The sequence below is a fragment of the Pseudonaja textilis genome, chromosome 1, assembly GCF_049901715.1.
Source record: "Pseudonaja textilis isolate UNSWEBS1 chromosome 1, rPseTex1.2, whole genome shotgun sequence".
Taxonomy (NCBI): Eukaryota; Metazoa; Chordata; class Lepidosauria; order Squamata; family Elapidae; genus Pseudonaja; species Pseudonaja textilis.
The window spans coordinates 3,772,273-3,799,974 of NC_141990.1; the positions used below are offsets into that span (position 1 = coordinate 3,772,273).

A 27,702-nucleotide genomic window follows, 5' to 3' on the forward strand; every position below is an offset into this window, starting at 1 on the left:
CCTCTCCTCACCATGCGGCTCGCCTAGCCTGCCAGCTGCTCATCTGGCCTCTTGGCCTCCTACCCACTTACCTGGCCTCCTGACCACCCACTCACCTGGACTCCCAGCCATCCATGGGAGAATGGCTGGGAGGGGAGGGGCAAGGATTCAGTGAGTTCACTGAACTGAACAAAAAGTTAGCTACCGGTTCTTTTGAACTGGTGCGAATCGGCTGAATCCCACCACCGGTGCTTCATCGGTGTTGGTTGTTCCACTGATTAATTGTCCTCACTGTCAGGAAATCTCCCCCTAATTCCACATTGCTTCTCTCCTTGATAAGTTTCCACCCATTGCTTCTTGTCCTTCTGGTGCCTTGGAGAATAGCTTGACTCCATCTTCTTTGTGGCGGCCCCTCAAATATTGGAAGACTGCTATCATGTCACCCCTAGTCCTTCTCTTTTTAGACTAGTCATACCTAATTCCTGCAACCTTTCTTTATATGTTTAGCCTCCAATCCTTTCATCATCTTTATTGCTCTTCTCCGCACTCTTTCCAGAGTCTCAATCTCCTGAACTTTGCAAGAAGCGATCGGGCAACCTTTTGCCTGAAACAGTATATAGGGTTTTCTGTCTGAGAAGGGGGTTGGATCGGAAAACCTCTGAAGTCCCTTCCAACTCTGTTATTTCTGTTATTTTGTTAAATGTGTTGGGTTTTTTCCCCCTTTGCAAAAAGCTTTACAAGTCTCCTGGGAACAGCCATAATTTGTGCAGTGTGAATTTGCTTTCTCCATTATCGTATTAGTCAAATCCAGGGTTTTCTTCTGCATTACCGCTTGCCTATCAAATCTTCCTTTGACAGGGGCTACTCCACCAATAAATGATTCCAGAAGAGGAAAAGGCTGGCTTTTTTTTCCCCTCCAGCCAACGCCTAAGGTAGGACATCCTTCGCAGAAAATATTAAAGACCATCCAGAATAAGGAGCTGTCAGCAGAAGGCAAACCAAGTTTGTAAGTCCTGGGGATATTTTTTTTTTAAAAAAAACAAACTTTTCTTTGTTGAAAAGATCAGTCTGGATTTGGCTACGGGATGCTAGTTTCCATCGCTCCCTTATTGGAACGATACTGTTGGATTTAATAATTCTGACCTAGGGGCAAAAAAATAATAATAGATTTTGAAAAAGTCAAAAATGGAAAGGGGAAACGTTTTGTTTGAACCCAACGTGACGGAGGGCTAACATTATTTATTTTTTTAAAAAAATTAAATTAGAAGAGGTTTGCAATTTATCATTGCGGGGTAGTAAGTCAGAGAAGAATGATGGAATTAAGGCTAGCCAAAGTCGTTCAGTTGAAAACGAGGTTTAGTCCAATTTTTAAGAAAAGACTGGACGGCGATTTCTTTGGGATGGAATAAGGACTACTGCCTTGGGCAGGGGGTTGGACTAGAAGACCTCCAAGGTCCCTAGGATTCTATGATTCTATATGTTTGGAGATTGAGATAAAGATGAACCTATCTGGAACATGGTCCAATCGGCTGTAGATGTGTTTACTTAAGCTTCTGTAGGCAAACCTAAGAAAAAAACCAAAAAAAATGAGTGCGTTGTTTGTTTTTCTATTGAATGCAACAATTTTTTTAAACAAGAGACGTCATTTTCTCTCCTTTCGTGCATGAACATTAAATGAATATTCCGTTTCAGAAGTTCTGATGTTCTGTATTGTACAGAATTCTGCAGAAGGAAGAATTGTCACTGATAAGAAACGGACAAACGAAAAACAATCCAAAGCAGGAAATGTCTTCAAGAAAACAACCAGTTGGAGAGCACTAAGGACCCAATCCTCCTCCTCCTCCTCCTCCTCCTCCTCCTCCTCCTCCTCCTCCTCCTCCTCCTCCTCCTCTCCTCCTCCAACTCGACTCCCTTCTAGCACTGATGGTGTTATCTAGTTTGGTAATGAAATGTCTGCAATAACACAACCAAACTCAGGGAGCACCAAGAAGTCCGCAGTTCTTCTCCTCCTCCTCCTTCCCTCCTTCTCCTCTTCCCTTTCTTCTCCTCCACTCCACAAACCCCACTGTCTACTAACTCTGATTATGTTAGCTAGTTGGGTCATGAAACATCTGCAAGAAAACAGCCAGTCAGAGAGCTCTAGGGACCCCATGCTCCTCCTCCTCCTCCTCCTCCTCCTCCTCCTCCTCCTCCTCCTCCTCCTCCTCCTCCTCCTCCTCCTCCTCCTCCTTTGCTCCTTTCTCCAGAATCCCCGCTCTTTTCTAGCAATCGATGATGTTGCCTAGCTGGGTCGTGAAACGTTTTCAAGAAAGTAACCGGGGAGCCCCAAGGACCCCACATTTGTAAACGAGGATTCCTCCTTTGCAGCTTCCAGGTGGCATCGATCCTCCTCTGTCGCCAGCCATGACGGGCATCCTGGGCAAGATGAGGAAACTCGGTAGCTCGGATCTGGAAGAATCGGAAACCACGGATGATCACACGGATGGCGAAGACTCTGCAGCCGGTACGCCCAACAGCAGCTGCAAGGGGACCAAACATGGCATCTTCGCCAGGCGGGCTCGATTCGGGATTGGCGACGGTGACAAGGACACGGCTCCCATGGATTCCTTCTACCACATGGAGCAGCTGGACTCCAACCCCATCATCAAGTTCAGCTTCAGGTTGGAAAGAGGACGCTGTGAGAACCACTGTCCCAAGTAAGCGGCTGGTGTAAACTCTGCTCGGGGTAGGGCGGTATATGTAACAGAGCCGTGCTTTGCTACGAAGCTACGTGGTGGGGCTTAGTTTTGGGGGAGGAAAATAAGAGGGGGAAATTCTGCCTCTGCCTACCAGCATCCATCGGTATTCATCTGGCTAGCGTCCTGTCAGGGTGTGAGAGAGTTGAGGGCTGTTTGGAAACTGAAGCAGTATTTGCTGTGTGAGCAAGGAGGAGACGGCAAGGAGCCTAGGCGTGGCTTAGCTCAACTGTTCTGTACTAAAGCTGCCTGGTGCTCTGAAATTGAAACCCCTCTGCTTGTGTTTTATGTTTGGAAGAGATTTCTTTTCAGGTGGGGGAAGGGGAGTAGAACTCCTTAGCATCAGAGCCTTTTAATAATAATATAGGAAATGCTAATGCTCTGATGGTGATTTCGAAAAACCTTCTCTTTGTGAGCACTTAGAAGCCAAGAGGAACATACATGCCAAATTTCAAGTTTGTAGGCTTTATGGTTCTGGAGATTTTGTGATGATGCATGAGTGGTATTTCGCTTTTATATATATAATTTTTCTCTTTTTTTGATGATTTTTATTTCTTTTATATTGTGATTTTTTGTGTCCTTGTAAGCTGCTTTAAGTCGCCATGTGTGAGAAGGCAGCAACATAAAATTTCTAAACAAACAAACAAATTTCTTCCCCAAACCCCAAAAACTTTAACCTTAGACTGTCTACTATTGACCTCACCCCTTTCCTAAAAGGTCTGTCGGGGGTGTGCAGAAGCGGACCAACGTGCCTACCATCCCTGTCCTATTGTTTCTTTTATTTTTCTTTTCTTTTTCTTATATGTACCCATTTCATGTATTCATAACTAGGTATACACTTATACTTATTATCTTGTAAACAATTGACAAATCAAATCAAATCAAATAAATAAAATAAATCAATCAATCAGAAAATGAACAAAAGCGGAAGCCATATGCTCTGTCCCATAATTGGATAGACTAGGTTGCCCTGATGGTCCGATCTCACTGGAAAAATACCCACACTTAATCTCTCTCCCTGGTATAGCCGACAAAGCGAGGAAAGCCCGTAGGTCTTAAAGGTTAATACATCTACTGAATATGCAAGCATCCCGAGTTCAAATCCCAGAAGGGTATGGCTAGCTGAATGGGGAAACAGGGTCACAGGTAACTGTAAATTACGTATGCCAGAGTTGGCTTCATCCAGGCTTAATACTGACATGTTGCGCCTAATAAATCTTTTGGATTCTTTTAAAGCTTGGCTCGAGGCTCATGATTTAATTTAGGGCAACCGCCAAAGCCCTGACCTAGAGCTTAATAGCTTGAAATAGTATTTTAGTATTTTAATATTTATTTGATTTGTCAATCGCTTACCAGATACAGGTATAAGAATAAATACAGTTTTGAATACATGAGATAGATACTTATAAGAAAAATAAAAGGAAACAATAGGACAGGGACGGTAGGCACGTTGGTGCGCTTATGCACGCCCCCTACAGACCTCTTAGGAAAGGGGTGAGGTCAATAGTAGACAGTCCAAGGTTAAAGTTTTTTGGGTTTGGGGAAAAAAAACCACAGAATCAGGTAGAGTATCCCAGACATTGACCACTCTGTGGCTGAAGTCGTATTTTCTGCAGTCAAGTTTGGTGCGGTTAACCTTGAGTTTGTATCTATTGTTTGCTCTTGTATTGTTATGGTTGAAGCTGAAGTATTCATTTGCAGGTAGGACATTGCAATGTATGATTTTATATACTATATTTAGATCGGACAGAAGGCGGCGTAGTTCCAGGTTTTCTAGGTTTAGAGTTTCTAGTCTGGTGGCATAAAGTATTCTGCAATGAGTAGAGGAGTGGAGAACTCTTGTGAAATATTTCTGGATTTTCTCAACTGTGCTAATATCAGATACGTAATGTGGGTTCCAGACTGATGAGCTGTATTCAAGTATTGGTCTTGCAAATGTTTTGTATGCTCTGGTTAGTAGTGTGATATTTCCAGAGAAGAAGCTACGTAGGATTAGGTTAACAACTCTTAATACCTTTTTGGCTATGTAGTTGCAGTGGACTCTAGCACCTAGATTATTAGAGATGAGTATTCCAAGGTCCTTGACAGAGTTTGGATCCTCAACAAGGTCTTGACTATTTAGCTTGTGTTTTATTTTCTGATTTTTTTCTGCCAATATGTAAGACAGAGCATTTATTTGTTGAGAATAGATCTATACCAGTGGTGGCTAACTCTTTTGGGCTCCTGTGCCAAAAATTGTGCGTGCGCTTGCATGCTCGCACTCACATGCCAGCACCCAGAAGGCAATGCATGCCCCCCCTCCAATGCCCCCTATACATGTGTGCGCAATTCCCACTCACTGACCCCCACTGACCCCTTACCTGCACTGCGTCTCACATTTGATTTTCGGCCAGTTTGAGGCCTTTTTCGGCTTCCCGAAAAGAGGAAGGCTTCTGCAGGCTTTGCAGGCCGAAAAATAAGCCTGTTTTGTCACTTCCAGTATTTTCCGAAAAACAGGAAGTGATGAAACAGGCTTAGTTTTCAGACTGCAAAGCCTGCAGAAGCACGAAGAAGTCTCCCTCAAGCGTCCGGGAGGCCAAAAAAGGCCTCAAACAGGCTGAAAATCAGCTGTAAGGCCCGCGCATGCGCAGTGAGGTAAGTTTGCCTGCAGCTCGCGTGCTGGCACAAATGGCTCTGCGTGCCCCCTGTGGCACGTGTGTCATAAGTTCACCATCACAGATCTATACTATAGATCTATACCCTTAATTTCTTTCTCGGTAAACATAAATTCAACACAAAAACGAGTTCGTTGTGGAAGCAGTATGCTGGAAAGCGGAACAAGTATGCTCTCTCCCATAATTGGGTAGACCAGGTTGCCCTGATAGACCGATCTCACCGAAAAAAAACAAAAACACTTCAGCAAATCTCACCCGGTCTTCATCCCTTCGGCAGGCTACTGTCTACCGCCTCCATCGGAGTCTGTGCCAGGAAAGCTTTCAAGATATACGATCGGAGGAGTCTCTTTGATGCCGTCGCGCAAGGAGATCCCAGCCAGCTGGATGATTTGCTGATCTACCTGCTGGAATCGCTAAAAAACCTGACCGATGCGGAGTTTAAAGGTGAGAGAGAGAACCATATCAGAATAACGGAATGAAAGAGTTGGAAGGGACCTTGTAGGTCATCTAGTCCAACCCCACACCCAAGCGGGAGACCCTACACCATTTCTGACAGATGGCAGTCCAGTCTCTTCCTAAAAGCCTCCAGTGCTGAAGCTTCCACAACTTCCGAAGGCAAATTCTGTTCCGTCGGTTGATTGTTCTTATTGTCAGAAAATTTCTCCTTATTTCCAGGTTGAATCTCTCCTTGTTCAGTTTCCATCTATTATTCCTTGTCTGGCCTTTGGGTGCCTCGGAAAATAGCTTGACCCCCTTCCTCCTCTCTGTGGCAGGTCAACCAGGTCAAAAATGCTTTTATTAGGAGGCAATTGGACTTTCTTGTTTTTTCATTTCAAGACATTTCACTTCTCATCCAAGAAGCTTCTCCAGCTCTGACTGGATGATGGGAAATGGAAGGGTTTATATTCCTTGCAGACAGCTGGTCATTTGCATCCTTTTTTAGAGAGTCCTTGAGGCCACTTGGAGGTTTATCTGTGTCCTCAGGGTCACCTGAGTGGTGCAAACGCTTCCTGTAGTCTGCAATTTTTCCTCTGGAAATCCATTCTCCAGGTGCTTCAACGACCTGGATCCCTGAGAATCTGTCAGACTTTGAGCTCTGCAATTGGGGATAAACCCCCTTGGAATGGTGTGGGAGCAGGAATGGATTTCCAGAGGAAAATTGCAGATTACAGGAACCATTTGCACCACTCAGGTGACCCTGAGGATACAAAGAAACTTCCAGGTGGCCTCAACGGCCCTCTAAAAGGATGCAAATGACCAGCAGCCTGAAAGGAGTATAAAGTTTCTTGGATGAGAAGCGAAACATCCTTAAAAAAAACAAAACCAAGAAAGTCCAGTTGAAAAAAAAAAACATCTTTGGGCCTGGTAGAACTTGTGTTCTCTCGTCAGGTGCCAGCATCTTGACTCAGATAACATATAACAGATAATCAGAGTTGGAAGGGACCTTATAGGTCATCTAGTCCAACCCCACACCCAAGTGGGAGACCCTAGACCATTTCTGACAAATGGCAGTTCAATCTCTTCTTGAAGATCTCAAGTGATGAAGCTCCCACAACTTCTGAGGGCAACTTCTGTTCCATTGGTTGATTGTTCTCACTGTCAGAAAGTTTCTCCTTATTTCCAGGTTAAATCTCTCCTTGGTCAGTTTCCATCCATTATTCCTTGTCTGGCCTCCAGGTGCTTTAAAAAATAGCTTGACCCCCTTCCTCCTCTCTGTGGCAGCCCCTCAAATATTGGAAGATGCTATCCTGTCTCCCCTGGTCCTTCTCTTCCCTGGACTAGCCAGGCCCAGTTCCTGCAACTGTTTGTTCTATGTTTTAGTCTCCAGTCCCCTAATCATCCTGGTTGCTCTTCTCTGCACTTTTTCTAGAGTCTCAACATCTTTTTTATAATGTGGTGACCAAAACTGGATGCAGGACTCCAAGTGTGGCCTTACTAAGGCTTTATAGCACAGATGGGATTCAAATTTTTTTAACAACCGGTTCTGTGGGTGTGGCTTAGGTGGTGGGAGGGGATTGGTGGTCATGTGACTGGCTGGGCATGGCCAACTCGATATCACTCTCATGGAGGCATGCATCTCCTCGCCTGGCTTCCCGTGACTGTGGGGACTCTGCAACCGTCGTAAGTGTGAAAAACGGTCATAAGTCACTTTTTTCAATGATCACTCCACACAAGCAAAGTACCAGCAAAGGAGGGGGAACAAAAACTCCAGAGAAGTTCCAGAGACAGGAAGCCTAGTCCTGCCAAGAATGTAATAAGAGTTAATGGAGAGGCAGTTTCTATAAGCAACACCAGAATGTTTCCTTCCTGCCTTCCTGACAGGATTAGCCCTGTAAAGTTGAAAAAAAACAAAAGGAGATTTCTTCTAACATCCGGTTCTCCGAACTGCTTAGAATGTTAACAACCGGTTCTAGCGAATGGGTGCAAACTGGTAGAATCCCACTCCTGCTTTATAGAGTGGTATTAGTAGTTCCCTTGATCTTGATTCTATCCCTCTGTTATGCAATTTAGGATTGCATTGGCTTTTTTGGCTGCTGCTGCACACGGCTGGCTCCTATTTAGCTGGTTGTCCACTAAGACTCCAAGATCCCTCTCCCAGTTCCTGCTGTTGAGCCTGGTTTCACCCAGTCTATATGTGTACTTTCGTCCCTGTCACTCCAATTCCATGTCCATGCGCAGAGCCTGACACCGGCAAGACCTGCCTGCTGAAGGCCATGCTCAACCTTCACAACGGCCGCAACGACACCATCCCTTTCCTGCTGGAGATTGCGGCGAAGACGGGGAACCTGCCGGAGTTTGTGAACGCCGGATACACAGACAGCTATTACAAGGGTAAAGGCGGAGCCGAGGAGAGCCATCCCACCTTAGGGTTTTGGGGGAGATGTGGAAGGGTAGACAGGGACCTCAGAGGTCATCAAGTCCAACCCCTAGATCAGTGCAGCAGAGACAGCCTTCCAATCATCTTCATTTAACAACCCCATAACCCCTTGTGGGGGTGGAGTCTAGGCAACTGAACCGAGCTAGCAGAGTGTTTTAATGGCCGGATGCCCTTCCCTGTCACCAGTGTGGAGTTTTGTGCAACAGATAGATTTTCAGTGTGCCCAGAGGGAGAAATATCTGCCTCTACCTAGGATCGAGCTCACAGCCTCCTGATTGTGAGGTGAGAGCTCCACCTCTAGGCCATCGCACTACTCAGAGATAGCCTTCAAACTATACCCATAAGTACGGTCATAACTCATTGTCATGGTCATAACTCAGGTCATCACCTGGCTGATTTTTGTTGCTGTTGGTTTGGGTCCGATTTAAACCAGAAGTAAGTGCTCATTTTGGACAAAACTCAACAACTGTAGTCACATGACCATGGGCTGCTGCCGGCCATTGAAACTTTGCATCTGGGTCATAAATACCCCCAGCTAGACCTGTCACAAACTCTGTTAAGTGATTGGTCGTAAGTCAAGGACAACCTGGAATCTACCCCTGCAGCAGCCTTGACCAACTGACCCCGCCTCTCTACCTGACACATTTCAGCCATGTTTTGAAACCAGGAAGCAAGTTTTCCGAGGCCACACGTCAAACCCGAATCACCATATGGTCTCCTTTCCATGATGTCTCTTCATATTGAAACCCTCTTTCCTTCTGGGGCCCCAAAATGCGTGTTAACAATGTGCCTTTCTGGACACCTTTCCCTTCAAACCTCAGGTAGGGTGGAAACCTAGGCTTGGAGGTGACAGACTGAATGAATTAGTAGGGACCTCAGAGGCCATCTAGACCAGGAGTCTCCAACCTTGGCCGCTTTAAGACTTGTGGACTTCAACTCCCAGAATTCCTCAGCCAGCTTTCTCTCTCTGGGCACACTGAGAATATATCTGCTGAACAAAACTCCACACTGGCGACAGGGAAAGGCATCCGGCCATTAAAACATTCTGCTAGCTCCGTTCAGTCCACAAGTCTTAAAGTGGCCAAGTTTGGAGACCCCTGACCTAGAGCACTGGTTTTCAATCTTGGCGGTTTTGAGACGTGTGGACTTCAATTCCCAGAATTCCCCAGGCAGCTCTGGCTGGGGAATTCTGGGAGTTGAAGTCTACACATCTTAAAGCCACCAAGATTAAAAACTACTGAACTAGATCTCCAAATGTTGAGAGAGGAGAGCCCCAGCCAGCAGAATTCTGGGACTTGAAGTCCAGCCATACTGGCTGAGGAATTCTGGGAGTTGAAGTCCACCCATTTTGGCTGAGGAATTCTGGGACTTGAAGTCCACCCATTTTCAAGCTAGCAATGTTGACAAATCCTGATCTAACGGGATGTGTCTTTGCAGGTCAGACTGCTCTCCACATCGCCATCGAGAGGCGCAACATGTACCTGGTCAACCTCTTGGTCAAGAACGGCGCGGACGTCCACGCGAGAGCCCATGGGGAATTTTTCCAGAAGATCAAGGGGAAGCCGGGATTTTATTTCGGTAAAATCGGAAGCCAACTTTCGGATGCTTGTCCCCCCAAAAAATCTTAATTTGCCTTTTAAGAGGCTAGGATTGATGCCACTATTCTCAATCAGCCTGAACCACTGGTGGGATTCAATTTTTTTTACTACTGGTTCTGTGGGCGTGGCTTGGTGGGCATGGCATGGCTTGATGGGCGTGGCTCGGTGGGCGTGGTTTGGTGGGCTTGGCAGGGGAAGGTTACTACAAAATCTCAATTCCTTCCCCGCCCCACTAACCTGATTTCCAGCTCCATTCTCCTGGGCAGGGCAACCAGAGAAGACCCAACCAATCAGCTGGGACTTGATGGGAGGCAGAGAAGAGATGGAGTTGGCGGGACCAGTCAGAGGTGGCGTTTGCCGGTTCTACGAACTACTCAAAATTTCTGTTACCGGTTCTCCAGAACTGGTCAGAACCTGCTGAATACCACCTCTGGCCTGAACTGATGCAGTTGGGAGTAGTTGGGCTGGACTAGAAGACCTCTGAGGTCCCTTTCAGCCCTATATTCTATGGTTACCCCTCCCAATTATCATTTTAACCCATCAAATGGTTGTAACTAGCAGCTGTCGCCTGTTTAACCTCCTTCTACAGGTAGTCCTGAACTTGCAACCACAACTGAGCCAAAAGTTTTCCGTTGTTCAGCGAGAAACCTTTGTGAAGTTAATTTTGTCCCATTTTACAACCTGTCTTCCCACTGTCATTAAGTGAACCACTGCTGTTGTGAAGTCAGTCACATGGTTGTTAAGCAAATCTGGCTTCCCCCACGGACTTTGCTCGTCAGGAGGTCTCAAAAAGGGATCACGTGACCCTGTCATAAGTACATGCCAGTTGCCAAGTGGTTGAATTTTGGTCATGTGAGATGCTTCAGCGGTCATAAGCATGAAAAACGGTCATAAGCGTGAAAAATGGTCATAAGTCACTTTTTTCAGTGCCGTTTTAACTTTGAATGAATGAATGAATGAATGCACAAACAAAGAAACAGAAATCAAACAAAGAAATAAATAAAATCCAAGCTCTAGCATGGATTTTAAACTTTGAATCTGTGGATTTTTTTCAGCCCTGTTATAACCTAGAATGAATGAATGAATGAATGAATGAATGAATGAATGAATGAATAAAATCCAGGTTCCAGCATGGATTTCAAACTTTGAACTTTGAAACTGTGGATTTTTTTCAGTGCTGTTGTAACTTCAAATGGTCTGAAAAAAGTGACTTATGGCCACTTTTCATGTTTACGACCATTTCAGCATTTCCCATGACCCCATGACCAAAATGCAGAGGCTTGGCAACTGGCATGTACTTATGCCAGTTGCAGTGTCCTGAGGTCACACAATCCCCTTTTGCGACAGGCCAAGTCCGTGAGATTCACTTAACACCCGGGTTACTAAGTTATCCACTGCACCGATTCACTTAACAACCGAGGTGAGAAAGGTCATAAAATCAGGGCAAGGGTGGGGTGCAAAACCTCGCTTAACCGGCGTCTGACTTAACAACGTCAAATTGGGGGCTCCGTCGTGGTCGTACGTCGAGGAACCGCCTGCAGACGTTCGTTCTGTTTAAATCGAGCCGGAGGGCATCCATAGCTTCACATGTCTCCCTCCCGGTTGGATTTCGGCCTGCAGGAGAACTGCCCCTCTCTCTCGCCGCCTGCACCAACCAGCTGAACATCGTCAAGTTCCTGCTGGAAAATCCTTACCAGCCGGCCAACATCGCCACGCAGGACTCGATCGGCAACACCGTCCTCCACGCCCTGGTGGAGATCGCTGACGACACTGACGACAATACCAAATTTGTCACCAAGATGTACAACGATGTGCTCATCCTGGGGGCGAGCATCAACCCCACGCTCCGGCTGGAGGAAATCGCCAACCGCAGAGGGCTGACCCCACTTACCCTGGCCGCCAAGACGGGGAAAATACAGGTAGTTCTCGACTTATGACCTATTCCGTAGGTCAGAGGTTCTCAGACTGGTCTTGTGGTGCAAGAGTCATAACCTCACCCTGAACATCAAAAAAGACCAAAGAATTGATTATAGACTTCAGACGATGCAAAGCAGAGCCTCTCCCGCTATATATCAGTGGAGACTGTGTGGAGAGAGTTCATAGTTTTAAATTTCCAGGAACTCATATTTCCGACAACCTTACTTGGTCGATCCACATTACGGCCACTGCAAAGAAGGCCCAACTGCGCCTGCACTTTCTGAGGCTGCTGAAAAAGGGTGGTCTGGGTGAGAAGTTGCTGGCTACTTTTTACCGTTCTACCATTGAGAGCATTTTGGAATTACTGTGTAAACGGTGTGGTATGCTGGATGCTCTGTACTGGATAAGAAGATGCTCCAGAGAGTAATAAACACAGCACAAAAAAAATCATCGGTTGCTCTCTTTCTTCTTTGGAAGAGATTGCAAAGACCAGACTCCTCTCTAGAGCATTAAAAACCTCCACAGACCGTTCTCATCCTGGTTGTTTATATTTTGAACTGTTACCATCAGGGAGACGTTATAAGTGTCTTAAAATGAGGACTAGTAGACTGAGAAACAGTTTATTTTCCAAGGCAATAATTGTCTTGAATCAAACAGCACATTTGTGATCTAGTCCGATGTATATAGTGGCATTTTTAAACTATTTAACTTACTAAATGTTTTAGATAGGTTTTAGACTAGGTTTTTATTATTATTGTTGTTGCTGTCATCATCATCATCATCATTATTATCGTAATTGTAATTTTTAAATACTCTGTAGTGTGATTGTGATGTGGTGTTTGGGGCACTGTGCTGGAGTAGCTTTCAAATTTCATTGTATTTGTAGAATGCAATGACAATAAATGTATTCTATTCCATTCCATTCCATTCCATTCCATTCCATTCCATTCCATTCGGTTTTGCATTCCATATATTCTATTCTATTCTATTCTATTCTATTCTATTCTATTCCATTCCATTCCATTCCATTCCATTCCATTCCATTCGATTCGATTCGATTCGATTCGATTTTCCATTCCATATATTCTCTTCTCTTCTCTTCTCTTCTCTTCTCTTCTCTTCTCTTCTCTCCTCTCCTCTCCTCTCCTCTCCTCTCCTCTCCTCTCCTCTTCTCTTCTCTTCTCTTCTCTTCTCTTCTATTCAGTTAGCGACCATATTGAAATTGCCACGGCACTAAAAAAAAAAGGGAACGATGGTTATTTTTCACACTTAAGACCCTCGCGGGGTTCCCCGTGGTCACAGGATCAAAATTCAGCCGCTTCAGACTCATGTTTACCACGGTTGCAGCATCGCTGGGGGTCACGCAATCCCCTTTTGCGACTGAAGTCAGCGGGGAGGTCTGATTGGCCATTTGAACCTGCAGATTTAATAAAAGAATAAAATCCGGCACCCCGCCTCTCTTCCTCTCGGCCTCAGGTCTTCGCCTACATCCTTCGGCGGGAGATGAAGGAGCCGGAATGCCGTCACCTCTCTCGCAAATTCACCGAGTGGGCCTACGGACCCGTCCACTCCTCGCTTTACGACCTCTCCAGCATCGACACCTGCGAGAAGAACTCTGTCTTGGAGATCATCGCTTACAGCAGTGAGACCCCGGTGGGTTGGAGCGGAGGCAGCTTTCTCCACTGGGCATGCTCCAAAGCCATTAGGACCGTGACTCCCAGAATTCTCCAGGCATGGAATTCTGGGAATTTGGAGGTCCAGCATCTGGGGGAATGTCCAGTTTGGAAAGTTTGGTTGGGGGTTTCATGGTTAACAGATAGATAACAAACAGATAATAGATAACAGATAATCAGAGTTGGAAGAGATCTTGTAGGTCATCTAGTCCAACCCCACACCCAAGCGGGAGACCCTACACCATTTCTGACAAATGGCAGTTCAGTCTCTTCTTGAAAGTCTCAAGTGATGGCGCTGCCACAACTTCCGAGGGCAACTTCTGTTCCATTGGTGATTGTCCTCGCTGTCAGAAAGTTTCTCCTTATTTCTAGGTTGAATCTCTCCTTGTTCAGTTTCCATCCATTATTCCTTGTCTGGCCTACAGGCGCTTTAGAAAATAGCTTCACCCCTTCCTCCTGGGCAGATTCAGGATGTTCACCTAGTTTCCATTTCCTTTTATGCTGTCATAATTTGATTATTGAGATTGAGATAGAGACTGATTAAGATTTTAGATTGATTTAGATTGATTTACATCGAGTGAGATTTAAAGTTAGATTGAGATTGCTTGAGATTGATTTATGAGGGCTATCCACAAAATAGATTACATTTTCGTCTGTAGCAAGAAGGGGCGGAGCTAGCGCAGCCATCTTTGGTCTGTGCGTCCGCCGCTCAGTCTGCATCTAGTCGTGCGAGTGGGAGGTTTGTATCGTTGCCCGTTATTTCACAGCAAACGTTGGAAATCTGTGCTGCCATTGAAAATCCCGCGAGTTGTGAGGTGCGATCAGTGATAAGGTTTCTGTTGGCAAAAAACCATAAACCGGTTGAAATTTTTCGGCAACCGTGTGAAGTGTACGGGGACAACATCATCACTGAAGGCGGAGTGCGCCAATGGTGCATTAAGTTTACAAATGGCCGAACTACGGCACTCGAGAAGTCCTGAATGCTTTCAAGTGGGAGATTTTTCCTCATCCGCCCTACAGCCTCGATCTTGCACCAAGTGAAAGCATTCAGGACTTCTCAAGTGCCGTAGTTCGGCCATCTTTAAACTTAATGCACCATTGGCGCACTCCACCTTCAGTGATGATGTTGTCCCCGTACACTTCACACGGTTGCCGAAAAATTTCAATCGGTTTACGTTTTTTTGCCAACAGAAACCTTATCACTGATCGCACCTCACAGCTCGCGGGATTTTCAATGGCAGCACAGATTTCAAACGTTTGCTGTGAAATAACGGGCAACGATACGAACCTCCCACTCGCGCGACTAGATGCAGACTGAGCGGCGGACGCACAGACCAAAGATGGCGGCGCTAGCTCCGCCCCTTCTTGCTACAGACGAAAACGTAATCTACTTTGTGGATAGCCCTCGTAGATTGAGATTGAGATGGATTTAGGTTTAGATTAGATTTAGATGGATTCACACGGAGATTTAGATAGACATCCCACCAAGCCACGCTCACCGAACTGATGGCAACGATATTTGAATCCCACCATTGTCCCAGATGGCCCTGGCCCCATCTCTGTATCGGGCACAGGACCCTCGTCCGAGTCCTCCCCAGACTCCCAGACTGGTCCCTGTTCCTCTGGCTCTGTTGCCGTCTCCGCAGGCTGTCGACAGACCACAACAGCTGGTTGTTTCTAAAAGGAATAAAAGTGGGATACGAACAAACAGGCAAATAAATATAAAATAAATCCTCGGGGGGGCGGGTTGGGGTGACTTCTCTTCCTAGAATCGCCACGAAATGCTCCTAGTTGAACCCCTCAACCAGCTCCTGCAGGATAAGTGGGACCGGTTTGTGAAGCACCTCTTCTACTTCAATTTCTTCATCTACACCGCGCATATCCTCATCCTCACCGTCGCGGCCTACTACCGACCTACCAAGAGGGAAGGAACGGTGAGTCCACGCCTCCTTAAGCCTCGGGGTTGTTTTTTTTTCCCCTTCCCCCTCCCGTACAGGTAGTCCTCGACCTAAGACCACAATGGCGCGCCCAACATTTCCATCGCTGAGCGAGACGGCTGTTAACTGAGTCTCACCCCATTTTTACCGCCCTTTCTTGCTGCCGTTTGTTAAGAGAATCCCTGCTGTGGTGAAGTGAGTCACCCGGTTGTTAAGTGAAGCAGGCTTCCCCGTTGAGTTTGCTTGTCGGAAGGTTGCAATTTGGATCAACATGACCCAGGGATGCTGCAACGGTCATAAGTCTGAAGTGGTACAGGGTCTCCTGCCTGAGCAGGGGCTGGACTAGAAGACCTCCAAGGTCCCTTCCAGCTCTATTATTCTATGTTCTATGTTCAAGCTCAGTGATCAGGTATTGTTGTGGTTAGCTGGCAGCAGGTGTGAATGGTTGAGGAGAGCCAGGACTCAGATGAGGGGCCAGGACCATTAGGGAGTGGACTGCTTCCTTCAGAGATTGTGGGGGCTGGCAGCAGCGATGAGGAAATTCCCTAGGAGCCTGTGCCAAGTGCGTGTGCGCATAGGAAAGAGCAGCTACAACAGCACGAGCGACTCGGGAGTAAGGCTGCAAGGTAATGGCCCCTCTTTCAAGAAGATAAAAGCCAGCTGTGAATCGGACATTTTTTGCAGGAAGCAAAGACGTTTTGAAACTCCTGCCTCGTGGACATTCCAGTATCATGAGTTTGTATTTGAAGATTCTTGCGTTGCAAATTATTTCTTGTCTCTTATCTTTTGGCAAGTCTCACACAGTTTGGCAAGCCTTGTGCTTATCCCAGCTAATTATCACAGCTATTTTAAAAGCATTACAAGGTTTCTGTTCCTTTTGGATTGTATTTGATTTGTTGGAAATTTTCACGCTGCGTCTCTGCTTGCTCTCTGTTCGCAGCCTCCGTTTACCTTTCATCACACGAGAGGCGAGTACTTCCGGGTCACCGGGGAAATCCTGAGCGTGTTGGGAGGCGCCTATTTCTTCTTCCGGGGGGTAAGAGTTTGGATCAGTCCCCCCCACAGGTGACCCCTCCCTAACCTCGTCCATCCCAAAACATGGGAGCGAAAAAAGAGAGAATGGTGTTTGAATTAATGGGAATCATCCATTCATGCTTAGGGGATCAAAAAGCTTGCAAATATATGTAGTCCTCGACTTACAACTTCAATTGAGCTAAACATTTCTGTTGCTGAGCGAGACAGTTGTTAAGTAAGTTTGGCTCCACTTTGCAACCTTTCTTGCCACCGTTGTTAAGCGAACCACTGCAGTTCTTAAGTTAGTCACACGGTTGTTAAGGGAATCTGGCTTCCCCATGGACGGCATGTCAGACGGTCACGAAAAGGGATCACCTGATCCCAGAACATGGCAACCGTCATAAATACGACTACCGGCTACCAAGCTCCTGAATTGTCAACTTGTAAAGCATTCTGTGATGACCCAAAGGGGCGTGGCACAAAGGCAACACAGTCCAATAAGCAAGAAGAGTCCCTATATTATCTTCAACTTGGCCCCCAGTGTCCAAGTTACCTTCTGGCTGGAGAAAAACTCTTCCAGGAACAGCCTTTGACTGCAGAAAATTAAGTCCAAAACAAGGTACACACAAACTGTAACTCAAAGTCCAAATAAAGCCAAACTGAAATAATTAGCTTGACGGGGCAGGAGAAGGGATTTTAGACTTGAAAGCACAGCAAAACTCACACAGTTGGGAAGACGCCAGGATAACAGACAACAGATAAGCCAGATAAAGCCAGATAAAACCACATTTGCTCCCAACAGCTTGCTGTGCGCAGCTTGCCTTATTTTATATACACTGTGTTCCCAGCTGCAGCTAATGAAGGGAATCAGGGCCCTTTCCTCCCCCCGTAAGCCACACAACCCACCTTGCTCCCTTCTCCGTTCCTCCCTGCATTCCCTAGAATGAAGAGGGGGTGGGCCTGGGTCTTCCTACAAACTCCCTCTCCCTTGTTCTAACTCTCCCCCTGCTCTGCCCAGCCGGAGTTTGCCCTTCACCTGTTTCTTCCACAGCCAATGGAGCCACACTCCCTGTCAGCTGTTCAGTTTCCTCCTCCGAGTCAAATTCTGACACGTTCCTACGCCAGTTTTAGAGTTGCCATAAACAAGGGGGACGGGCGTGGAGAGAAGATAATCCGAAGGAGCAGTTTAAAACCAGAAGTCCATTCCACGATTATCTTTTAAAAGATTGTAACTAAGCTACCAGATCTTCGGCCTGGGAAAATCCCTTAATTGGAGAATGCGATTGATGACACCCAGCCTGTGAATGTGCCTAATTGGAGAATCTGATTCATGACACACCCGGGGGGTGGGGGAACAGGGTCACGGGGGATTGTAAATTACGTATGCCAGAGTTGGCTTCATGCAGGTTAATGCCGGTCGTGTTGCTCTTAATAAATCTGGATTCTTTTGAGGTTCATGATTTAATGAGGGCAATTGCCGGAATCCTGGCACGAATTTTGGACACACGACCACAGAGATGCTGCAACGGTGAAAACTGATCCTAGGTCGCTTTTTTCAGCGTCACTGTAACTTTGAACCATCACCAAACGGATGGTTATAAGTCAAGGACTTACTTATATTCCTGCCAGGATCCAGAGGTGCTTTGGGAGAAAGGTCTAGATGTTGACTCCAGAAACCACAGAGGATCCTTCTCTGATTGCCTCCTTAAAAGCAATCACGGGGTCGAGAACCAAGCATGCTATCCCCTCCCCAATTTAGCAAGAGGGACCCCCCCTCCAATCGCACACAACTTTTGAAAAGTTTCTGCTCCAACTTTCTTTCCTTCCCTCTCGACTCTCTTTTTTTCCTTGCAGATCAAGTATTTCCAGAAAAGGCGGCCATCTTTGAAAGCCATATTTACCGAATCTTACAGCGAGTTGCTCTTGTAAGTAACTCAGAGACACGCTTTGCTTTTGGGGAAGGGGGAGAAGGTGGGGAGAACTCTTAATTTAGCTAGCTTTTTTCTTTGGGCTCTGTGGAGACCTTGGTGCTCTCTGAGTTTTGGGGTTTGGGTTGCAGATGTTTTCGTGAGCCAGCTGGATAAGTTCATCCAAGAAGGGAGGGGGTTATGGCGAGGAGGAGGAGGAGGAGGAGGAGGAGGAGGAGGAGGAGGAGGAGGAGGAGGAGGAGGAGGAGGAGGAGGAGGAGGAGGAGGAAGGAAGATAACAGTAAGGTCCTTGGTGCTCTCTGAGCTTGGAGGTTTCCTTGCAGGTATTTCATTAACCAGCTAGATAACATGATCAGGGACAGAAAGGAGGAGGGAGGAGGAGGAGGAAGATAATTGTGGGATCCTTGGTGTTATGTGAATTTGGTTGTTTTCTTGCAAACGTTTCATTACCCAGCTAGGTAACATCATCAGTGCTAGAAGAGAGGGGGGTTTGAGGAGAGGAGGAAGAGGAGAACTGTGAGGTGTTTGGTGCTGAGTTGAGTTCTTGCAGACATTTCATAACCCAACTGGATATCATCAGTGGTAGAAGGAGTTTGTAGCACTGTTTGTAAAGGAGGAGGAGGAGGAGGAGGAGGAGGAGGAGGACTGAGGGGTCCTTGGTGCTCTCTGAGCTGGGTGGTTTCCTTGCAGATGTTTCACGACCCAACTAGGTCACACCATCAGTGCTAGTGAATATGGGAATTGCAGTCAACCATCAAACATTTCACGACCCAACTAGATAACATCATCAGTGCTAGGAGGGAGTGGGGTTTGTGAAATAAAGAAGCAGAAAGGGAGGAGGAGAAAGAAGAGGAAGAGGAAGAAGAGAAAGGAGAGGGAGGAGGAGGAGGGTAACTGTGAGGTCCTCTCTGAGCTGGGTGGTTCCCTTGCAGACGTTTCACGACCCCACTAGGTCGCATCATCAGTGCTAGGGAATGTGGGAATTGCAATCAATGACCACTGAGACCATAAATTCGGATCAATAGAGGTGGGAGCAGTGTTTCCAGCTGTTGCCCCCTTCCCCTTCCCCCCCCATTAGCCTGATGCCCGTCTGTCCCTCTCCTCATCCTCCTCCTCCTCCTCTTCTCCCTCCCTCCCTCCAGCTTCTTTCACTCGGTCCTCCTGCTGGGCTCGGCCATCCTCTACTTCAGCAAGCAGGAGGTCTACGTGGTGCTGATGGTCTTTGCCCTGGCGCTAGGCTGGTCCAACCTGATCTATTACACACGGGGCTTTCAGCAGATGGGCATCTATTCCGTTATGCTGGAGAAGGTTGGTCTGGAATGGGGGAAAGGGCTGCGCGGGGGTGGCTGCTTCGGATTAGGAGGGCAGAAAGGGGCACGGGATTAGGGGGGCATCTTCAGATTAGGTGGGCAGGAAGAGCGTACGGGATTAGGAGGGTTTGAGAAAGGGGCATGGGATTAAGAGGGTTTCAGATTAGGAGGGCATCTTCAGATTAGGAGGGCAGAAAGAGCGTACGGGATTAGGAGGGCATCTTCAGATTAGGTGGGTAGAAAGTGGGCATGAGATTAAGAAGGCTTTAGATTAGGAGGGCATCTTCAGATTAGGAGGGCAGAAAGAGCATACGGGATTAGGAGGGTTTCAGAGGGGGGCATGGGATTAAGAGGGTTTCAGATTAGGAGGGCATCTTCAGATTAGGTGGGCAGAAAGAGCGTACGGGATTAGGAGGTCATCTTCAGATTAGGTGGGCAGAAAGTGGGCATGAGATTAAGAAGGCTTTAGATTAGAAGGGCATCTTCAGATTAGGAGGGCAGAAAGAGCATACGGGATTAGGAAGGTTTCAGAGGGGGGCATGGGATTAAGAGGGTTTCAGATTAGGAGGGCATCTTCAGATTAGGAGGGCAGAAAGGGGCACGGGATTAGGAGGGCATCTTCAGATTAGGAGGGCAGAAAGGGGCACGGGATTAGGAGGGCATCTTCAGATTAGGAGGGCATCTTCAGATTAGGTGGCCAGAAAGAGCGTACGGGATTGGGAGGGTTTCAGAAAGGGGCATGGGATTAAGAGGTTTTCAGATTAGGAGGGCATCTTCAGATTAGGTGGGCAGAAAGGGGGCATGGGATTAGGAAGGCTTCAGATTAGGAGAACATCTTCATATTAAGAGGACTTCAGATTAGGAGGGCAGAAAAGGCCTTCAGATTAGGATGAATTTATATTACCTTCCAATTAGGAGGTTAGAAAACAGGGCAGGATAAGGTGCTTCAGATTAGGAGGGCAGTTTTGGATTAGGCAGGGGGACAGGTGAAAGATAGGATTAGGAGGGTTTTAGATTAGGAGGGCAGCTTCCGATTAAGAAGGCAGAAAGGAGGACGATATGAGATGCTTCAGATTAGGAGGGCTTCAGATTATGAGCCCTTCAGATTAGGACGTCTTCAGATTAGCTTCTGATTTGGAGGGCAGAAAGAGGCGTGGAATTAGGTGCTTCAGATTAAGAGGTTTTCGGATTAGGAGCTTTTTAGATTAGGAGATCTTCAGATTAAATTCAGATTAGGAGGTCAGAGAGGATCATGGGATCAGGTGCTTCAGATTAGGAGGGCAAAAACGGGCCCAGAAGGGCCCTCCTGCCCTTTTCTGCTCTTCCATTTTCTCTTCTCCTTGCAGATGATGCTACGAGATCTGGGCCGTTTTATCATGGTTTACCTGCTCTTCCACCTGGGATTTTCGACAGGTGAGGAAGGGTCAGCCTGAAGCTGGGAGGAGGGGAGAGCAAGGGAGAAGAGGCGAGAGCCACACAAAGGGCTGTGCGGTGTATTGGTTATGGCAGTGTTCCTTAATTTTGGCAATTTGAAGGTGGGTGGTCTTCAACTCCCAGAATTCCATGCTGGCTAGGATATTCTGGGAGTGGAAGTTCACCCATCTTAAAACCAGTTGGCTGGGGAATTCTGGGAGTGGAAGTCAGCTATCTTAAAACCATCTGGCAAGGGAATTCTGGGAGGGGAAGTCAGCCATCTTAAAAACACCTGGCTGGGGAATTCTGGGAGGGGAAGTCAGCCATCTTAAAGAGGGTTACCTGAGGAATTTTGGGAGTGGAAGTCAGCCAACTTAAAACCATCTGGCAAGGGAATTCTGGGAGGGGAAGTCAGCCATCTTAAAAACACCTGGCTAGGGAATTCTGGGAGTAGAAGTCAGCCATCTTAAAGAGAGTCAGCTGAGGAATTCTGGGAGTGGAAGTCAGCCATCTTAAAACCATCTGGCAAGGGAATTCTGGGAGGGGAAGTCAGCCATCTTAAAGAGAGTGAGCTGAGGAATTCTGGGAGTGGAAATCAGCCATCTTAAAACCAGCTGGCTGGGGAATTCTGGGAGTTGAAGTTGAGCCATCTTCAAGTTGCTAAGATTGAGAAATAGAGGTAGCCCTCAACTTACAATCACAACTGAGCCCATTCTTTATGTTGCTAAGTGAGAAATTTTTTAAAATGGGTTTTGCCCCATTTTATGACTTGTCTTGTCTCTTTGTTAAGTGAATTACGGCATTGTTAAGTTGGTCACACGGTTGTTAAGTGAATCTGGTTTCCCCATGGACTTTGCTTGTCAGAAGGTCACAAAAGGGGATCATGCTACCCTGGGACACAGCAACCGTCATAAATATGAGTCAGTTGCCAAGCATCTGAATTTTGATCACGTGACCGGGGGGATGCTGCAAAGGTCGTAAGTGTGAAAAATGGTCAGAAATCTCTTTTTTCAGGGCCGTTGTAACTTCGAACGCTCAATAATGAACTGTTGTAAGTTTAGGTCTACCTACCTGTACTGGGTTATGGCATCAGTTTGTTCCTCCAATTCGGGGAGGAATTTCCCTACCCACAATTTTCCCAGGGAAGGAACGATGGAAAAAGGATAACATGGAGTGGATTTTAATATCATTTATTAAATTTATTCCCTGCCTATTTTGTTGTCACATGACTGAAGGACTTTGTTAGGAATATAAGTCACCTAACAGGTATTTCGGTTAGAAATATATAAACCAGGATAGACATTTTAATACTGTCTCTTTAAGAGCATGCTAAAAACTGCAATTGGGTGTGGTTACTCAAACGGCCATAAGATGGAGCCAGAAACCTGGGTTGTCTTAGTCTTAGTCTCAGAAGAGAGTGTGTCTGAGTATCTCTGTTTCCTTCTGTTGGAAAGTATTGCCATTCCTCCATTTTTCCTAATTGACTGATATTTCTGGATTTAATGTAAGTCTGTTACTGAACTGTTTTTTGACACCGGACTTTGATATTTGGATTATGCCTGGATTGAAAAACTGACTGATTTTACTTGTGAATGATTTTGGATTGCTTGTTTGGACTTTGCTTAACGTTTCTGGAAGTAAAAACCTACATTTACTGTACAGTGTATCTGTGTGCTGTGTATGTGTATTATTCAAACACTACTCTTAAATACATCTCCCTGTATGCGCTCATTCTCCTAATGGGGAATTACCTCAACAGACTTCAAGGAAATTTAAATATAGGTAGTCTTCAACTTATAACCACTCATTTAGTGACTATTCGAAAGTTAGAACGGCACTGTAAAAAAGGACTTATAACTGTTTTTCATAGTTACTGTCAGGATTCACCATGATTGCCCTAATTAAATCATGAGTCTCGAGCCAAACTTCAAAAGAAACCAAAAGATTTACATGTCTGGCATTAACCTGTACAAAGCCAACTCTGGCATACATAATTTACAGTCACCAGTGATCCTGTTTCCCCCCTCCCCCCCTGGGAGTGTCATAAATCAGATTCTCCAATTAAGCACATTCACAGGCTGGGTGTCATCAATCACATTCTCCAACTAAGGATTTTCCCGGACAGAAGATAGTAGCTTAGCTACAATTTTTTAAATGATAATGTGTTGTGGCTCCGGGCTTGGATTCAGCTCCTGTGATTGATATGAGTTCAAGTGAGGAGGTCATCGCAGAAAAATATGAGCCGGCCTGGCTTACTGATTGGACTGATAAGCAGGATGAGGAGATGGACGTGACAAAGGACGACAGACCTGATGTATTAGAATTGTCAGGACCTTTGACCTCCTCTGGTTCCTTATCTGATCAACAGCCGGGAATGGCTGACAGGGAAGTTTTGAGAGAGTCTTCTAGTGGAGATGAGAACTTGGAAAATTTGTGGTTAAATGTAAAAAATAGAAGACGGTTGAGAAGGCAAAATCAGCTGGAGCGAATGAGAAGAGCAAGTCAGTAAATTAGCATGTTGCCTCAATGAGTATAAAAGGACACGGCTGGGCTGGTACATTTTGCCAGGAACAAAGTGACTATTTGAGTGAGGACGTTACAGCAAGAAGCTCTGAGACTGAAGATTTATTGCCAGGACTGGTTTGCCGGACAGAGTAAAGATTTATGCTGTGGTTTCTGCCAGCCGTTATCTTGTAAGACTTCTTTCCGTTTGATTTAATTGTGAAACGGCTGCTTTCTGTTTTGTTCGTTTGAATTTTGAAGGGGAGTCATAACAATAACGGTATTGTGATGACCCAAAGGGGTGTGGCACAAAAGCAACGAAGTCACAAAAGTAGGTAAAGTCCCTTTAATTCCTCCAACTTGGCCCCCAATGTCCAGTTATCGGCTGGAAGAAAAACTCTCCCAAGAACAGTTTTTAAAGGGAAGAAATTCAGTCCAAACCCAAAGTACATCTAAATTATAAATAAAAACCGACACAAACCACGCTGCAGCAATTAACGAGACAGGGCAGGATAAGGAATTGTAGACTTCCAAAAGATAACGAAACACACACAGTTGGGAGGACACCAGAACTCAGATAAGACTTGATAAATCATAATAATTCACACTCACATTCTTTCAGCAACTTTGCCATGCGCAGTTTGCCCTTTTAAACAGTCTTCCCAGCTGCAGCCCCATGAAGGGGATCAGGGCCCTTTCCTTCCCCATAACACATGTTGCTCCCTTCTCCATTCCACCCTGCATGCCCTAGGATGAAGAGGGGGTGGGTCTGGGTCTTCCTCTGAATGGCCAGCCGGACTGTGCCCTTCCCCAGTTTCCTCCCCAGCCACCGGCGCCACATTCCCACTCCCTGTCGGCTGTTCGACCTCCCCCTCGGAATCAGATTCCAACAGGGGCATGACAGGTGGAATATAGATCTGGTTTTAAACGGCCGCCCCGCTCCTTCAGATTTCCTCCTCACCTCCCCTTGTTTATGGCAACTATAACAGGCACAGGAATGCTTTACGAGTTGACAGTTATGACCTTTGCAGCGTCCCCACAATCACATGATCAAAATTCAGGTGCTTGGCAACTGACTCGTATTTATGATCGTTGCTGTGTCCCGGGGTCACGAAATCTCCTTTTGTGACCTTTGCAAAGTCAACGGGGAAGCCAGATTCACTTAACACCCAGTTACTAACTGCAGGGTGATTCACTTAACAATGGTGGCAAAAAAAGGTCATACAATGGAACCAAGTTCCCTTAACAGCTCTCTTACTTACCAGCAGGGGTTTTGTGCTCCGTGGCGGTCGTATGTGGAGGATTACTTTCAGCCACTAAGCGAAGGCAGGGGGTTGGTCTAGATCCGGGGTCCCCGACCTTTCAGATCCCAGGGACCCCATAATTCATAATTTTAAATCCCGCGGACCACTAATATGAATTTTTTAAAAAGCTAAATAGTATTTAGTGAAATCTAAAAAATGCAAGGGACGTGGCGGCTCAGGGGCTAAAATGCTGAATTTGTCGATTAGAAAGGTTGGCAGTTCAGGCGTTTCGAATCCCTAACGCCGCATAATGGAGCGAGCTCCCGTTATTTGTCCCAGCTTCTGCCAACCTAGCAGTTCTAAAGCATGTAAAAAAATGCAAGTAGAAAAATAGGGACCCCTTTGGTGGGAAAGGAACAGCGTTCCATGCGCCTTCGAAGGGATTTAATCATGCCGGCCACATGACCACGGAGACGTCTTCAGACAGCGCTGGCTCTTCGGCTTTGTAACGGAGATGAGCACCGCCCCCTAGAGCCAGAAATGACTAGCACGTATTTGTGAGGGGAACCCCACAATTTTCTCATGGACCTCCAGTGGTCCATGGACCGCCAGTTGGTGACCGCTGCTCTAGATGATCTCCGAGGCTCCTTCTAATGCTCACCCGCACGCCTTTCGCCCTCTTTCCTGCCTCCACGACACGTTCCCCTTCGTGACAGCGGTGGTGACCCTTATCGAGGAAGACAACGAGGGGCGTGTGGAGACCCCTCATCAGCAGCAGGCCTGCCCGTGTCCCATGAAGCCCCGCCCATCCTACAACAACCTCTACACCACCTGCCTGGAGCTCTTCAAGTTCACTATTGGGATGGGCGACCTGGAATTTACCGAGAACTACCGCTTCAAGTCCGTCTTCATCATCCTCTTGCTCGTCTACGTGGTCCTTACGTACATCCTTCTCCTGAACATGCTGATTGCCCTCATGGGAGAAACCGTCAACAAGATCGCGCAGGAGAGCAAAAGTATCTGGAAGCTGCAGGTGTGTTGTCTCCGCCATCCCCAATTCCCCCCCACCAGGGTTTCGGTTCCAGGATTTCGGGGAGGAGGCACGGTTGCGGGTCACACAAAGGTTTTTGAGGTAGGTGGAGGAAGGCTCAAGGGTGTTGTTGCGTCTTGGTTTGGACATAAGCGTGCGCATATTTCCCGACTCTGGGGATTTCCGGAAAGGATGAGGAAATTATTTATTTGTGTGTTTTCTTAAGTTTTCGCGGGTACTTACATGTATGGCATTCAGCTTTGTTCAGGTATTTTCCTACGTCATTGTAGTTGTGCTTTTAAAGTTGTAGCAACGTTTCGGCAGAAGCCTGATGATGGCAGATGAGATTCTGCCGAAACGTTGCTACAACTTGAAAAACACAACTATAATGATGTGGGAAAATACCCGAACAAAGCTGAATACCATACATACATACATACATACATACATACATACATACATACATATATATTTTCTGAGGTTCTCGTGGTATTTGTATGTGAATCTTATTGTTGAGCTTCACAGAAGACTGAGTATCTAGTACGCTGATGAAGTCTCATTCATCATCTTCAGGCTTGTCTTCGGCTCTGCCACATCAGTCTGAGAAGCAAGAGCCAAGACAGAAGCCTGAAGATGATGAATGAGACTTCATCGAAACGTTGCCTAGATACTTCGAATCTTCGCTGGGAGAAAACCCGAACAACCAAAGATCCACAAATATATATATATATATATATATATATATATATATATATATATATATATATATATATATTCTTAAGTTTTCGCTGGTATTCAGTGTTGTGGTATTTTCCAGTCATTGCCAGTTGTGCTTTTAAAGTTGTAGCAACGTTTGCAGAATCTCATCTGCCATCATCAGGCTTCTGTATAGGCTTCTGACTCACAGACGGACACTATACAGAAGCCTGATGATGGCAGATGAGATTCTGCCGAAACGTTGCTACAACTTTAAAAGCACAACTACAATGACGTGGGAAAATACCCGAACAAAGCTGAATGCCATATTTATTTGTGTATTTATATATCTATCTCTATCTCTTTCTATCTATCTGTCAGCTTTGGAGTCCTTATTCATCGCTGCCACATAGCTTGAGAAAGTGGGAGGGGGGTGATTTTAATTGAGTAGGTCTTAGTGGACAAAACAGAATTCTTTTGTTAGTCAAAGAGTATCACTTAAAGGCGCAGGAAAAAAAAGGAACATACTTTGGGCTTGGTTCATGGGATGTGACTATGAGAAAAAAGGGGATGGTTTGTATTTTGGAACATTGTGAGAAGTCCGGGAAACTTTTAGTTTAGAAATTCTACAAGATGTGCCAGGTGCTGTTCTAATAAAGGTACTTTTGAGATGATGCTTGTCTCGGAGTTGCTGATTGGAATGGAGCTTCCCTGGAACTCTGACATTATTTCGAAACTAAAAGTTTCCCGGACTTCCCACAATGTCCCAAACTAAAACCATCTCCTTTTCTCTCGTCATCACATCACATGAACCAATCCCAAAGTAAGTTCCTGCGCCACCCTCTTTGACCTTGAACTAACAAAAGAATTCTATTTTGTCTACTAAAAGCTACTCAATTAAAATCACCCCCCTCCCACTTTCTCAAGTTATGTGGTAGTGATGAATAAGGATTCCAATTTGGCTCTACCTACCTACCTACCTACCTATCTATCTACCTACCTATCTACCTACCTACCTACCTACCTATCTATCTATCTATCTATCTACCTACCTACCTATCCATCCATCCATCCATCCATCCATCCATCCATCTATCTATCCATCCATCCATCCATCCATCTATCTATCTACCTATCTATCTACCTATCCATCTACCTATCTATGTATCTATCTACCAATCTATCTATCTATCT

At 46.1% G+C, this 27,702-nt stretch overlaps 1 protein-coding gene across 1 annotated transcript in view; it reads left to right on the forward strand.

The window, feature by feature from the left end:
* Positions 1-2,352: 2,352 nt before the first annotated feature.
* The window catches only part of TRPV1 (transient receptor potential cation channel subfamily V member 1), a 33,524-nt gene continuing 8,174 nt past the window's right edge, over positions 2,353-27,702 (forward strand). The window contains exons 1-12 of the mRNA XM_087924709.1: positions 2,353-2,675; positions 5,646-5,812; positions 8,048-8,200; positions 9,684-9,824; positions 11,465-11,763; positions 13,238-13,414; positions 15,204-15,368; positions 16,312-16,407; positions 18,240-18,310; positions 19,456-19,621; positions 20,970-21,036; positions 25,499-25,815. Coding sequence (XP_087780835.1) covers positions 2,383-2,675; positions 5,646-5,812; positions 8,048-8,200; positions 9,684-9,824; positions 11,465-11,763; positions 13,238-13,414; positions 15,204-15,368; positions 16,312-16,407; positions 18,240-18,310; positions 19,456-19,621; positions 20,970-21,036; positions 25,499-25,815 — 2,112 coding nt within the window. The 5' untranslated portion in view covers positions 2,353-2,382. The remainder of the gene's footprint in view (positions 2,676-5,645; positions 5,813-8,047; positions 8,201-9,683; positions 9,825-11,464; positions 11,764-13,237; positions 13,415-15,203; positions 15,369-16,311; positions 16,408-18,239; positions 18,311-19,455; positions 19,622-20,969; positions 21,037-25,498; positions 25,816-27,702) is intronic.